This window comes from Felis catus, chromosome F1 (genome assembly GCF_018350175.1).
Source record: "Felis catus isolate Fca126 chromosome F1, F.catus_Fca126_mat1.0, whole genome shotgun sequence".
Classification (NCBI taxonomy): Eukaryota; Metazoa; Chordata; class Mammalia; order Carnivora; family Felidae; genus Felis; species Felis catus.
In genome coordinates this window covers 11,874,886-11,889,426 of record NC_058384.1, presented here as the reverse complement: position 1 = coordinate 11,889,426, position 14,541 = coordinate 11,874,886, and the positions used below count along the sequence as shown (strand labels likewise).

The 14,541-nt window shown below is 39.6% G+C and overlaps 1 protein-coding gene across 2 annotated transcripts in view; it reads right to left on the bottom strand.

The window, feature by feature from the left end:
- Nucleotides 1-351: 351 nt before the first annotated feature.
- The window catches only part of BLZF1 (basic leucine zipper nuclear factor 1), a 30,303-nt gene continuing 16,113 nt past the window's right edge, over nt 352-14,541 (bottom strand). For both annotated transcript variants that reach the window (XM_003999171.6, XM_023247380.2), the window contains exons 5-7: nt 13,230-13,358; nt 10,100-10,319; nt 352-1,676 (exon numbers count right to left, since the gene is read on the bottom strand). In XM_003999171.6, coding sequence (XP_003999220.2) covers nt 1,491-1,676; nt 10,100-10,319; nt 13,230-13,358 — 535 coding nt within the window. In that variant the 3' untranslated portion in view covers nt 352-1,490. The remainder of the gene's footprint in view (nt 1,677-10,099; nt 10,320-13,229; nt 13,359-14,541) is intronic.

Below are 14,541 nucleotides of genomic sequence, written 5' to 3'. Positions count from 1 at the left end.
TTGTTTTTTGGTTGCTGAGTTGTAGACCTTTATTCTGGACACTAGACCCTTATTAGCTATATGATTTGCAAATGTTTTCTTTGGTTCTGTAGGTTGCCTTTTCATTTTGTGGATACTGTCCTTTGATTAAAAAGTCTTTAATTTTGATGAATTTAACTATTTTTTTCTCTTCTTGCCTGTGCTTCTGGTGTCATATCCAAGAAATCATTGCCAAATCCAATGTCATGAAGCTTTTCCTCTGTTTTCCTCAAGTTTTATGCTAAGTAAACCTAAAGGAAAGGCCGAAGAATCAACTATAAATAGTATAAGTTAGAGGAAGACTTGACAAGCACATTAAATCAATATACAAAATAAAGAATGTAGAGAAATTTATTGCCATTTCAAAGTATAACTCTGATGAGTCAAAAAAACCCATTAAGTTGACATTAAAATATGTTATTTGACCAGATTTGTCTTCAGAAGATTTCTCTTTTGATAGACAGTTCTGCACCTACTATGGTGTAATGTGGTGGAAACATATTGTGGATATTTTTAAAGACCTATAAAAAGGGTGTTTTATGATGGTTCATCATAAACAATTATTAATTGATGGATTTCATTTTTCATTTTGTACAATGTTCCAGAAAGATTCAACTTTCTCTACCACATTTTATATCAAATTGGATATTCCTACTGTGTTGCATTTGTCAAAATGAGCTCAGTGGAATCTGTTTTCTTTATATATGTCAAGTTGCACCCATTCAAACTATGGCATTCCCCACACAAAACCAACATAATATGTTTTGCTGAAACACTTGCTAATATGCTGGTAAAATACTTTTAATTTTCCTAACATGTAGCATTTGGTTTTAAAATATTAGTCCCTTCACCCATAGTATTTCCATGAGCCTCCTTTGTAGCCCCAACAAAATCACCAAAAAGGGAATGGACACTCCCTCCACCCATCCCCCTGGCTATTATTCCTTGAGAGTAGGGGCCAGAAAACTTTCTGTAAAGGACCTGATAGGAAATATTTTAAGCTCTGCAGGCCATATAAGCCCTGTTGCATCTATTCGATTGTACTGCTGTGGTGTAAAAAAACAAAACAAAAAACCAGAAAATAACCAGAGACAACAGTAAATGAGTGGTGTGGCCGCATATGACCCACCTTGCATTAAGAGTACCACAAGTTAAGTCTGCTCATATTAAATACACAGCAAGATATAACTTAGGGCTTAAAATAAAGGTGGAATCTTTTTCTTTCAGAGTCCTTTAGGAAAAGCATCATACAGTGCCTGCAAAGTTATCATCTCCTTTAAACATAGCTACACAGTTTCCTTCTTTTCTTACCCTGAGATACTTATTAAGAACGGGTAATCTGTGGTCCAGTACATAAAACATCTTTGGGGATATAGATTACATAAATAGAAAGTGATATTACTTCTACCACTGTAAGAACTCCAGCTCCCAGAGAAGCAAGTGCCTGTGGCGTGCCTCCGACACACTGAATGTTAAAGGACAATAAGTTCTCCCTGGCAGTGGTTGCAGCAATTGAAAGTTATGTTTTCATATCTAGTATAGGGATGAAATCGTCCAATATTTTTCTTTGTGGCAAGTAAGGTGGTTGGTGAAGACTCAGAAAATGGGTTGTCAGGTGAGCTTTCTGTACAGGTAACTGGATCTAAAATGCGTAGAACCTAGGGAAAACAAGAAGTAATGTCAGATGAATGCATTAGGGACTGTAAAAGCCCTTGGCTTTATTGATTAATATAAGTACTTATAAAACCCCATTTCATTCACATGTAACTACCAAAAAAAATGACATCTGAATGATGAATTTGATTGGTTAGAGAACTTATCCCTTTTCAAGAAGCTCTAAATTATGAACGGTGTCTAGTTATGACATTACCTAGGTTGCCTAGTTTTCAAAAATGATGAAATTAATGTTCTTTAATGGATATTGGTGAAAAAAGCATGAAAACACAGAAGAAAATATGATGGTTATATCAATTTAAGTGGCATCAGTTTTTACCCTTAACCAAAAAGCACCCACCACCTTCCTTCTATGATCTTTCATTAACTGCCGGGAATCAGGATTCTGCATTCTTCTACTGAAATCGTATTTCAAAGTTTATAATGAGTTACTTGTAAAATCAGTGGCTTTTCATGCCTCTGTTTCTAGTTTATATGCAACATTTTATGCTAACAATCATGTTCTTGTTCATGTTCTTGTTCATGTTCTTGGATGTCATAGAACCGTGCTCTCTGAATTCTTCTGCTCTGACATGTCCTGTTCTACGACCCACAACAGGAGGAACCTTCGGGTTGAATACGATTCTCCAGTGAAGGGCAAGGATAACACGCTTAGTTCATAGCTCCTGTTTGTCATGCTTACATTCGCCCAGCCATATTCACAGGAGGATGGGTCGTGGTCCAAATGAGGTAGGCACTGCAGTTGGAAAGGAACTGGGAAAAGCAGCAGGGGAAAGAATGTTCTTGCTTTCTTGTGCAAGCCTGTGCCTTATGTAAGGAGCTTCCAGATGTGGTTGGATGTGCCTGTCTCTCTCTCAAGCTGTCCAGCAGGTTTTTTCCTTTCTAAGTTACCAACATACCCAAAGGACTAGAGCTAATTTAAGAATGTCCTGGCACCATTTAAGGGCCACTGTTCTATTTTGGGACCTTTATTTTTCAACTAGATTGCTGCTTTTTCCACTGGGTTTTTGAGGTCCTATTTTTGTAAAATTTGGTTGGGTGCTACAGGACAAGTAAAGACGGAGGGCTTAACGAAAACTTGCTTATAAATTTAGAAGGGAAAATAAGAAAAGTACTGAGATACTCTGTTATTACATTCTGTCTATAGAGAGAGAAACCACATACCAAAGGAATTCAGTAGAAGGAGACTGAGATACCAGTACAGATAGATTTCTGGATTTTAGCCTGAAGGTTGATGGGGAAGGATTTTAAGCAGGATACCTTTCAGACAAACATGTTATATACTCAGTTGGAAGAGACGGGAAAGGGTAGGCATTAAAAGCAGACATGGGAAGAACAAAGAAAGGGAGTTTACTACAGTAAGCTAGCTAAGAAATGATGACCTTGAAGCAAAGGGTCTGAAAGGTTCAAGAGACCCTAAGAAAGGAGGACTGTTAGGTATGTTAACTAAGAGAACGTGGTGGATAAAAGATTGGGAAAAGGGGATCTAGAACATGCCCGCAGGATACCTAAAATCGTATAGTAAACCAGAATGGTCAGAGAAGAGAAAAGCCGGGAGGGTGTGCAGTTATGTAAGCCAAGGGAAGTGCGTGTTTCAAGGAAGTTGTCAGTTATACCACATACTACTGGCAGCAACTGAATAGGCAGTGACACAGCTTCCCAACAAGGAGAAGAGAAAGGATAAAGATGATGAATTTAGGGCACCCGGGTAGCTCAGTCAGTTAAGCATCTGACTCTTGATTTTGGCTCAGGTCATGATCTCACGGTTTCGTGGGTTCGAGCCCCACACGGGGCTCTGCACAGGCAGCACAGAGCCTGCTTGGAATTCTCTCTCTCTTCTCTCTGCCCCTTCCCCACTCACGCTGTCTCTGTCTCTCAAAAAAAAAAAAAAAAAAAAAAAAAAAAGAAAAAAAGATGATGAATTTAGTTTTGGGTATGGATGCATTCTGTAAACAGCTGAGCACCTACTATGTGTACAGGATTGCTGTGTCAGATCTTGAGGAAACACAAGATACGGTCCTCACCCTCACGGAGCTTATAGTTAGGGAGAGAGGGGGCGAATCAAACAACTGCAACCGAACATGGTAAAGAGCTATCACAGATGAATGCACAAAACCCAATGGAAGCCTGGGGAAGGTCCATCCGAGTTTGCCAGGGAGATTCGGGGAGGGCTGATTCTTAAAGGTAGAGAGGTGCTGCGAGGACAGTCCAGGCAGAACGTATACACAGAGGCTTGCAGTACAATGGCATGTCTGTGCAATGAAACATGGTTGAGGCTGCTAGGACTTGAAGAGCAGAGTGTAGGGACACCTGGCTAATAATCCTTGAGAAGAGATGGCATAAAGATTTTGAAAAGCCTTCTATAATATGGAAGAACTGAGACTCAATAATGAGGGAGACTGGGAGCTGTGTGAACAGGAATACCAACACAAGTGGATTGACTTTTTCCTTTTTTTTTTGGACCGGCATTTAAAAAATAACTCTCTGTAGAGAGAGACTCTAATTGCAGTAGAGGATGGCCTGGAGGCAGGTAAAAAGTGAGGGGTATTGGTAAAAAGGCTACTGCAATGATTGAGGCTGAAGGATAGGTGTTTGGACTTGAAGAGGGGATAAAATAGAAGGAACTGATAGGATTTGTAAAACCAGCAGGATTTGGGGGATGAAGAAAGTAATAAAAATGGTATCTACCATTTACTGAGCAATTACTATATTTTGGAATCTTCTATGAGCTTTATATGCATTATTTTATGAAATACTTAAAACATCTATATAGTGGTATAGTTCACTAAGAGGGAGTACAGGGGGAAGTGGGTTCTTTTTCTTTTTGGGGGGAGGGGGAAATGCAAATGCAAAAGCCAGGAGAAAGGACCAGTTGTTCTGTCTTCAGCTGTCTTTGAGATGCACATATGGAGGTGGCAAGCTGGACAGGTCTCGAACCCAGAAACAAATATCTCCGTCGAAGTCCCAAGCATGGAGCTATGGGAACAGGACAGTCCCTACAGAATACAGAAAGTCTGTTATGAGAGGAAAGGCTCAAGAGTGGGCACAGGAGGAGGATGCCTCACATCCCTGCAAAATACTGAAAAAGAATGGTCACGGAGTAGTGAGGAGTTAGAAGTATACGGTGTTTCAGAAACTAAGGGAGTTTGAAAAGCATGGGGAGCAGACTCCTATGGAACAACAACATTTAAAGGAGGAAAAGGAGGAAAAAAGGTGATGAGGAGGTGTCCTGAGAGGGAGTATGGGGGCCAAGAATGAGTGAGGTCAGAGAAGTCAAGAGGATATCAAGGGAGGAGGGCTGACACATAAACTAGGGTAATAAAGTGAGAGGAGTTAAGATGGCAGAGGAGTAGGCGGAGCCTAAGCTTGCCTCCTCCCTTGAACACAGCTAGATAAATATCAAATCATTCTGAACACCCAAGAGATCAACGTGAGGACCGACAGAACAAAACTGCAAGTCTGCAAGTAGAATCCTGGAAGGTAGGAACCACAGAGGGTTGATTTGGGGGAGGGAAGAACTGCGTGCTGTGGAGGGGAGCGAGCCCTGCTTATGGAGACGCAAGGTATTCTAAGCAGCAGAGTACAAAATCTGATGTTTTACAAGTCCGCCCTGCTGGGGTGGTGCTTGGCTTAGGGGTGATCCTGCAGGGAAGGAGGGTGGAGACCTGGGACTGGACAGCATGGTCTGAGGATCCCTTGGGTCACACGGGGAGAAACGGTTCCCCTGTTTTTGGGCGTGGTGGCAAGGCCTCTTGGGGACAGGAGGACAGGTGGTGCCGGTGTGCTGTACTGTTCCCAGGCATAGGACTGGGGATGCTGGCTGAGGGCAGCGAGCCTCTGAGCCACTGTGTGGCTGCGCGACTGCTTCCCCGGCACAGGCCGGAAATGGCAAAAGCTACGCAAGACCCTCTCCCGGAAGTTCAGCACACGCCATCCTGCGTGAGTCCCTAAAATCTGGGGTTTAGAAACCCAGCTGGGTGCCTGAGATAAAGCAGCTGGACACAGACAGGGTGAAGGTAGGAATCTGATGGAATCCAGGGACACGAGAGTGGGGACTGTTCGCTCTTCTGTGAGGGACTTCTGAAGAGTGGCAGGCACGAGTTCTCCGCTCGGGGGATGAGAGAACAGGGCAACACCATTTGCCACCTGCCCATCAGCACCCATCCACCTCAGTGAGCTGAACAGTGCCGCCAAGAGGAGACTGGAGCGGCTTACGCCGAGACCCCCCCACCTGCACTGACGCGTCTCTAGAGGGCAAGTTGGCCTGAAAAAATCAGTGCGGAAGGCCCTCTCCCCAGAAGACCAGCACAAGCCCCGTGCACGCACCGAGTCTACTGATCACAGAGTGCTGCAAAGCTTCGGATCTAGGGGAAATAGGCTCTAGTTTCCTTTCTTTTAATCTTTAAAATATTTATTTATTTACATATATTTTACTTTTATTTTTTGGATCTGGCTTCTTTTAACAAATGGTACAAAACACACATAGGCTGTAGCCTTTTTTTTTTTTTTTTCTGGACAAACTTCCAAACTCCTTCTGTGAGGCTAGCATTACTTTGATTCCAAAACTAGACGAAGACCCCACTAAAAAGAATTATAGGCCAATATCCTTGATAAACATGGATGCAAAAATTTTCAACAAGATATCAGCAAACTGAACCCAGCAATGCACTAAAAGAATTATTCACCATGATCAAGAGGGATTTATTCCTGGGCTGCAGGGATGGTTCAATATTTGCAAATCAATCAACATATATACCAAATTAATAAAAGAAAAAATAAGAACCATATGATCCTCTCAATAGATGCAGAAAGAGCATCTGATAAAATATAACATCCATTCTACCTCAACATCACAAAGGCCATATACGAAAGACCCACGGCTAATATCATCCTCAAAGGGGAAAAACTGAGAGCTTTCCTCTACAACCAGGAACAAGACAGAGATGTCCTCTCACCATTACTTTTTAACACAGTACTGGAAGCCTTAGCCTCAGCTCTTAGACAACAACAACAAAAAAATAAAAGGCATCCAAATCGTCAAAGAAGAAGTAAAACTTTCATTATTTGCAGATGACATGATACTCTATGCAGAAAACCTGAAAGACTCCACCAAAAAATTGTTAGAACTAATACATGAATTCAGTAAAGTTTCAGGATGTAAAATCAAGGCACGGAAATCAGCGGCATTTTTATACACCAATAATGAAGCAGCAGAAAAAGAAATCAAGAAATCGATCCCAACTACAATGGCACCAAACACTGTAAGATACATAGGAATAAACCTAACCAAAGAACTAAAGGATCTGTACTCTGAAAACTAGAAAATTTATGAAGGAAACTGAAGAGGGCACAAAGAAGTGGAGAAAACATTCCATGCTCATGGATTGGAAGAACAAATATTGTTAAAATGTCTCTACTACTCAAACCAATCCACACATTTAATGCAATCCCTACCAAAATACCACTAGCATTTTTCGCAGAGCTAGAGCTAGAACAATCCTAAAATTTGTCTGGAAACACAAAAGACCCCGAATAGCCAAAGCAGTCCTGAAAAAGAAAAGCAAAGCTGGAAGCATCATGATTCTGGAGTTTAAACTTATCTATAAAGCTGCAGTCATCAAGACAGTATGGTACTGGCACAAAAACAGACATAGGGGTTAATGGAACAGAACAGAAAACCCACAAATAGACCCACAACTATATGGTCAAGTAATCCTCAACAAAGTAGGAAAGAATACCCAAAGGAAAAAAGACAGTCTCTTCCACAAATGGCATTAGGAAAACTGGACGGTGACATACAGAAGAATGAAACTGGACTTTTTTTTTTACACCATATGCAAAAATAAATTTAAAATGGATGAAACACCTAAATGTGAGACAGGAAACCATCAAAATCTTAGAGGAGAACATGGGCAGCAACCTCTTTGACCTCGGCCGCAGCAACTTCTTACTAGACTATTTGCTGTAGGTAAGAGAAACAAAAGCAAATATGAACTATTGGGGGACTTTATCAAGATAAAAATCTTCTGCACAGCGAAGGAAACAATTGACAAGAGTAAAAGGCAGCTTATGGAATGGGAGAAGATATCTGCAGATGACATATTGGATAAAGGGTTAGTATCTAAAACCTATAAAGAACTTATCAAACTCAACACCAAGAAAATAAATAATCCAGTGAAGAAATGGGCAGAAGACATGAACAGACATTTTTACAAAGACATCCAGATGACTAACAGACACATGAAAAGATGCTCAACATCCCTCATCATTAGAGAAACACAAATCAAAACCACAATGAGATACCACCTCTCAGAATGGCTAAAATGAACAACTCAGGAAACAACATATGTTGGCGAGGATGTGGGGAAAGAGGAGCCCTCCTGCACTTTTGGTGGGAATGCAAACTGGTGCACACACTCTGGGAAATAGTATGGAGGGTCCTTAACCAGTTAGAAATACAACTACCCTATGACCCAGCAACTGCACCACTAGGCATTTACCCAAAGGATACAAAAAATGCTGATTTTGAAGGGGTACATGCACCCCAATGTTTACAGCAGCATTAAAAACACTAGTCAAACCATGGAAAGGACCCAAATGTCCAATGAATGATGAATGGATAGAGAAGATGTGGTGTATACATACACACACACACACACACACTGGAATATTACTTAGCCATCAAAAAGAATGGAATTTTGCCATTTGGAATGATGTGGATAGAACTAGAGTGTATTCTGCTAAGCAGAATATCAGTCAGAGGAAGATGAATACCATATGATTTCACTCAGTGGAATTTAAGAAACAAAACAGATGAACATATGGGAGGGGGAAAAAAGAGAGAGGGAAACCAATCATAAGAGACTCTTAACTATAGACAACAAACTGAGAGCTGATGGAGGGAGGTAGGTGGGGGATGGGCTAGATGGATAGTGGGTAGATACTAAGGAGGGCACTTGTTATGATGAGCACTTGGGTGTTGTATGTGAATGATGAATCCCTGAATTCTACTCCTGAAACCAGTATTGCACTGTATGTTAACTAGAATTTAGATAAAAATCTGAAAAGAAAAAAATATGGTAAAAAAGCATTTAAATGTTCATGACCTTTATATGAGCACGTTTTGAGAAGAGCAGAGCTGGAAGGCTACTGGGATTAGTATGGCAGGAACTGAGGAATGGATGGTACATGAATACAAACAAGTATGGACCGTTTGTCCAACGTTCTTGCTTGTAAAGGTGGTAAGGCCACATCAGAGAACTTAGGATAGAGAGATTTTTCTTTTTCTTTTAGGCTTCTAGGTATCATGTGGGACCTTGAAGGAATTTTCTGCCTGTGCCTTCTTTTTTTTTGTGAACTAGGAACCAAAGTCATCTACTGAATGTGAGGCTATAATCTGACAGGTACAGAAACAAGGCAAGTGCCGAACTGACAAAGGACTGACATTTTCAGGGTACCTGAGAGATGATAAGGGAGAAACATACTTAAAATTGAAATATAGGCAAGTTATGGAAGGAAAAGAAGCCAGGGGAGTGAGCTGATGAGATGAAATAAAAAACGTAGGGATGAGCACTGGGTGTTGTATGGAAACCAATTTGTCAATAAATTTCATATATAAAAAAAAATAAAAAAAAAAAAGCAAAAAACTTTTAAACAACAACAACAAAAAAAACGTAGGGATCGAGGGAATAAAGATTATGTGATCGAGGAACCGGGGCAATTAAAGCAATCAGGGCTTGGAAAGAAGAGTTGAGATCACAGGTCACGGAGAGAGGTGTTGAGTTGATTTTAAAAGTGGACCATTCTGGTTAAGGACAAGGCCTGCGATAGGCAGGTACTGGGTCTACACTATTTGATTCCGCAGTATTTGCCACATTCATATCTATACATGGGAATGAAATAATTTCTGATGTCAGAAGTAATCTATTATCAGCTCATGATAATAGCTAAAAGATAGGCCCTTTCAAAACAATCACATTTTTCTCCTGAAGGACATAGTAATAATTTTTTTTAATGTTTATTTTTGAGAGAGAGGAAGAGTGTGAGTGGGGAGGAGCAGAGAGAGAGGAAGACACAGAATCCGAAGCAGGCTCCAGGCTCCGAGCTGTCAGCACGGAGCCCGACGCGGGGCTCGAACCCACGAACCGCGAGATCATGACCTGAGCTGAAGTTGGACGCTTACCGACTGAGCCACCCAGGCGCACCAATGGTAATAATGTTTAAGAAATTAAAACACAAAGGAAGAAACAAGTTTTTCCAAGATCTCAAGCTCATTAGCATGAGAATCAGGTTTAGATCCCATAATTCCTAACTCCTAATCACAAGCACTTTGTGTTATAACATATCACCTTTTGGTAAGGGGACAGTCTTAGAAGTTCCACAGTCACACAAGAGAGAAATATTTTACCGTTTCAGCCATTTTTTCTGCTGGGGTGCTGCAGAATTCAACTGGCGATGGAACCTTTTTTTGGCCGTTAGCACCGACATTTCCCAGAAGATGAGCATTGACCGCTTTTGCCAACTTGTGATTTGTTAACGCTAGTTCTGCCGTGGTGTGAGGCTGTGTACTTGGGTAGTAGGTTTGCTCTCTTCCCCACTGCAAAGAGACTAAGAGCTCCTCCAAGAGTCTGCATAGAACACACAGGAACACTGAATATTAATAAGAGGATAAAACATAAAAGTCAAGAATACTAAAGAGACGGGAAACATTCTTCTGGAATCATGTAAGTATATCTTTCTCGCATATCTTTTTCTCAGAGTTCAATAAATTGGAAATTTCTGGTTAAAATAAGACTATAGATAGCATTTATAGATTTATTAATGTCATTATCTGGAAGTCATCAACAAGCAGAACTTTTTTTTTAGTTCTCATATTTTAGTACAGGTACAATAAACTGGTATACTCATCTAGTGGTACAGAACTACTGATCTGATTTGTGTATCTATTATTTCCTTTTTCATGAGTTACATTAATTGATTTTTGAAGGATAAGCCAACTTACAATTCCTAGGATGAAATGTACTTGGCCACGACGTAGAAACCTTTTTACATATTGTAGGATTTGATTCATTAAAATTCTGGTTAGGACTTTTGCATCTATGTTCATTGGAGATACCGGTCTGTAGTTTTCTTGTAATACCTCTGATTTTGGTATCAAGGTAATGCTGGCCTCATAAAGTGAGTTGGAAAGTGTTCCCTTCTGTTTTCTAGAAGAGTCTGTGTAAATTTGGCTTGCTTTCTTTCTTAGTTGTTTGCTGGTATTTACCAGTAAATCTATGTAGGCCTGGAATTTCCTTTATTAGAAGGTTTTTAACTGAAAATTCAATTGCTTTAATAGGTTAGGGCTATTCAGGTGACTTGTTCCTGAGTACCCTTTGGTAGTTTTGTGTCTTTTAAGGACTCTGTCCATTTCATTTAAGTTGTTGAATTTATTGGCATACAGTTGTTCATAACATCCCCACATCATCTTTTTTATGTCTATAGAATCTAGGTAATATATGCCCTTCCTAATTCCTGACACTGGCAATGTGTTTCTTTCTTTCTTTTTTTTCCCTGATTATATTGCCTAGAGGTTTCTTAGATTTATTCATCAAAGAACTAGAATTGGCTATTTCATTTATTTCTGCTCTCATTCTTATTATTTTCTTCCTTCTGCTTAATTTGCTCTTTGTGTTTTTTTTTGAGAGCACAAGCAGGGGAAGGGCAGAGAGAGAGGGAGACACAGAATCCAAAGCAGGCTTCAGGCTCTGGGCTGTCAGCACAGAGCCGGATGTGGGCTCGAACTCACGATCAATGAAATCATGACCTGAGTCGAAGTCTGATGCTTAACTGACTGAGCCACCCAGGTGCCCCCTGCTCTTTGTGTTTCTTAAAGAGTAGGCTTAAATTACTGTCAGGACCTTTCTTCTTTTCTAAAATAAGTGTTTAAAGCTATAAATTTCCCTCTAAACACTGCTTTAGTTGCCTCCCACAAAATCTGATATTTTGATATATGGTTTACCCTCGAACAATGTGAGTTTGAACTGTGGAGGTCTACTTATGTGCTGATTTTTTTTTTTCAGTAAATACAGTATAGTACTGTAAATGTAGTTTGTCTTCCTTATAATTTTAGTAATAGTTTCTTTTATTTAGCTTATTTTATTATAAGAATATAGTGTATACTACATATGATATACAAAATATGTGTTAATCAACAATTTATGTTATTGGCAAGGCTTCTGGTTGAGTAGGCTAGAAGTAGTTAAATTTTTGAGGAGTCAAAAATTACACATGGATTTTCAACTGCGTGGGGGTGGGGGTCAGTCTCCTCCTCATGTTGTTCAAGCATCATATGTATTGTTTTCATTCTTATAATTTCCCCTGTGAGTTCTTCTTTGACCCTTACTGATTTGATTTGTAATAAATCAATTATAGTCCTTGACTTATGATGGTTTGGTGATTTTTTTACTATATGATGGTGCAAAAGCAATAACATTTAATTAAAACTATACTTTGAATTTTGAATTTTCATCTATTCCTGGTCTAGCAGTAGGCAGCACCATACTTTCTCATTTACTGGGCAGCAGAAGTCAGCCACAGCTCCCAGCAAGGTACGTGATCGGGAGGTAAACAATGAATACACTTACAAAATTCTGTACCTGAACAAGCATTCTGTTTTTTGCTTTCAGTGTAGTGCTCAAATCCCAAGATAGTCAACACCTTATAACAAAATGGGCTTTGTATTAGGTAATTTTGCCCAACTATAGGCTAATATACATGTTCAGCATGTTTAAGGTAGGCTAGGCTAAGTCATGATGTTCAGTAGGTTAGGTGTATTAAGTTAATTTTTGACACATGGTATTTTCACCTTGGATGACTTTACTGGGACATAACCCCACTGTAAGTCCAGGAAGATGTGTGTATAGAAGTACAAAGTACTTTTAAGAAAGACCATCAATTTTGATAGTTCTGGAGCATATGGTCATGAAAGTAAACTCTAATGCTAAAGAACAGTCCTTAAGACCTCCCAAAGGAGAGACAGGTGCACTTTTTGGCCGCTACCAAAAATTACACAGAAGTGCTACAACTATAAACAAAAACCACTTTTAAAACCAAAGATCAAAAAAATGGTTAGAGAGAGAGGGAGCCAAAACATAAGAGACTCCTAAAAACTGAGAACAAACTGAGGGTTTATGGGGGGTGGGAGGGAGGGGTGGGTGGTGATGGGTATTGAGGAGGGCACCTTTTGGGATGAGCACTGGGTGTTGTATGGAAACCAATTTGACAATAAATTTCATAATAAAAAATAAAAATAAAAATAAATAAAACCAAAGATCACTTCTATTATAACTAGAATTATATATAAGAATGTAATTAAGAATGTAAGACGCACGTGGTCTTATTTTTTCAGTCTTCCTCCCTTCTGGGCATCTATTTAAAAATGCTCCTCAAAGTATACGCTCAATAAGTTACTGCATGTAGAAATACTAAAGAACTATCACAGTAACAAAAATTGCAAGAGAAGGAAGAAGAGTTGAGAGTGGAAACAAGTGCCGTACTTCTGGGTAGCTATCATTTCCTGACGAAACTGTTCCCGTTCACTCAGGAGATCTTGAATGGCACTCTGTGCATCCCGGTTTTGACGCTGTAAGCCTGCCCTGGAGTTGGTTAATTCATCTGCCATAACCCTGGAAAAGATGAAAATGTCACGTGTAAATTCCCTGATAATAAATTCTCCGGCTGTAAAGAAGTTAATATGCTACCTTTGTAACTCATTTTCAAAAGCTTACAAAGATTTCACATGGTCAAGTTACTTCTCAGTTTTAAAGCATTTAAAAATATATATAATCTTAGAACTCATTAAAGGGATTTAAAAAAACGTGTCTACAAAATGACAAAAGAAAAGTTATTTAACTTTCCTTTAGAGTGACTTTTGGAATGTACCTCAGTCTTACTCCAGATAAACCAAATTAAAAATAATAATAATTACATGTTTTTAAATACAGAAAATTTTAGAGGAAAACAAAAATGAGTTCCTATCACTCAGTTACCTCATTGTCTTTAGAAAAATATTAAAATAAGATACAAAAGGCTTTTATACAAGGAAAAACTAAGTCTTTCCTCCTGTCCAACATCCCCACCCTTCTTTTACAACTGATAAAGTTTATTTCTCCAGAAAAAAAAATGTATATATATGGCAACATAAAAGAATATGTTGAAAAATAAATACATCCACTTATTTACAAAAAAGGGGATTATTTAATACAAACTTTTCTATGCCTTTTTTTTTTTAAACCTTATAATTTATCTTGGTGATTTTTTTTCACATTAGTGCATATAGTGCATATCGCTTTCCCTTTTTCAAAAACAACAGCTTCATGGTTTCTTCTGATTGGATGTACCAAAATTTATTTAACCAGTTCTCTATTAATGGAATTGAAGCAAAATTTTAAAGTATGCTTGCTCATTTGGCTAAAAAAACTTTTCTTTCTTTTTTTTTTTTTAATTTTTTTCATCTTTATTTATTTTTGAGAGAAAGACAGTGTGAGCAGGGGAGGAGCAGAGAGAGAGGGAGACACAGAATCCGAAGCAGGCTGCAGGCCCCGAGCTGTCAGCACAGAACCCGACACAGGGCTCAAACTCACGAACCGTGAGATCATGATCTGAGCCAAAGTCGGACGCTTAACCGACTGAACCACCCAGGTGCCCCGCGTTCGGTTAAAAAAATATGGGGCGCCTGGGTGGCACAGTCGGTTAAGCGTCCGACTTCAGCCAGGTCACGATCTCGCGGTCCGGGAGTTCGAGCCCCGCGTCAGGCTCTGGGCTGATGGCTCAGAGCCTGGAGCCTGGTTCCGATTCTGTGTCTCCCTC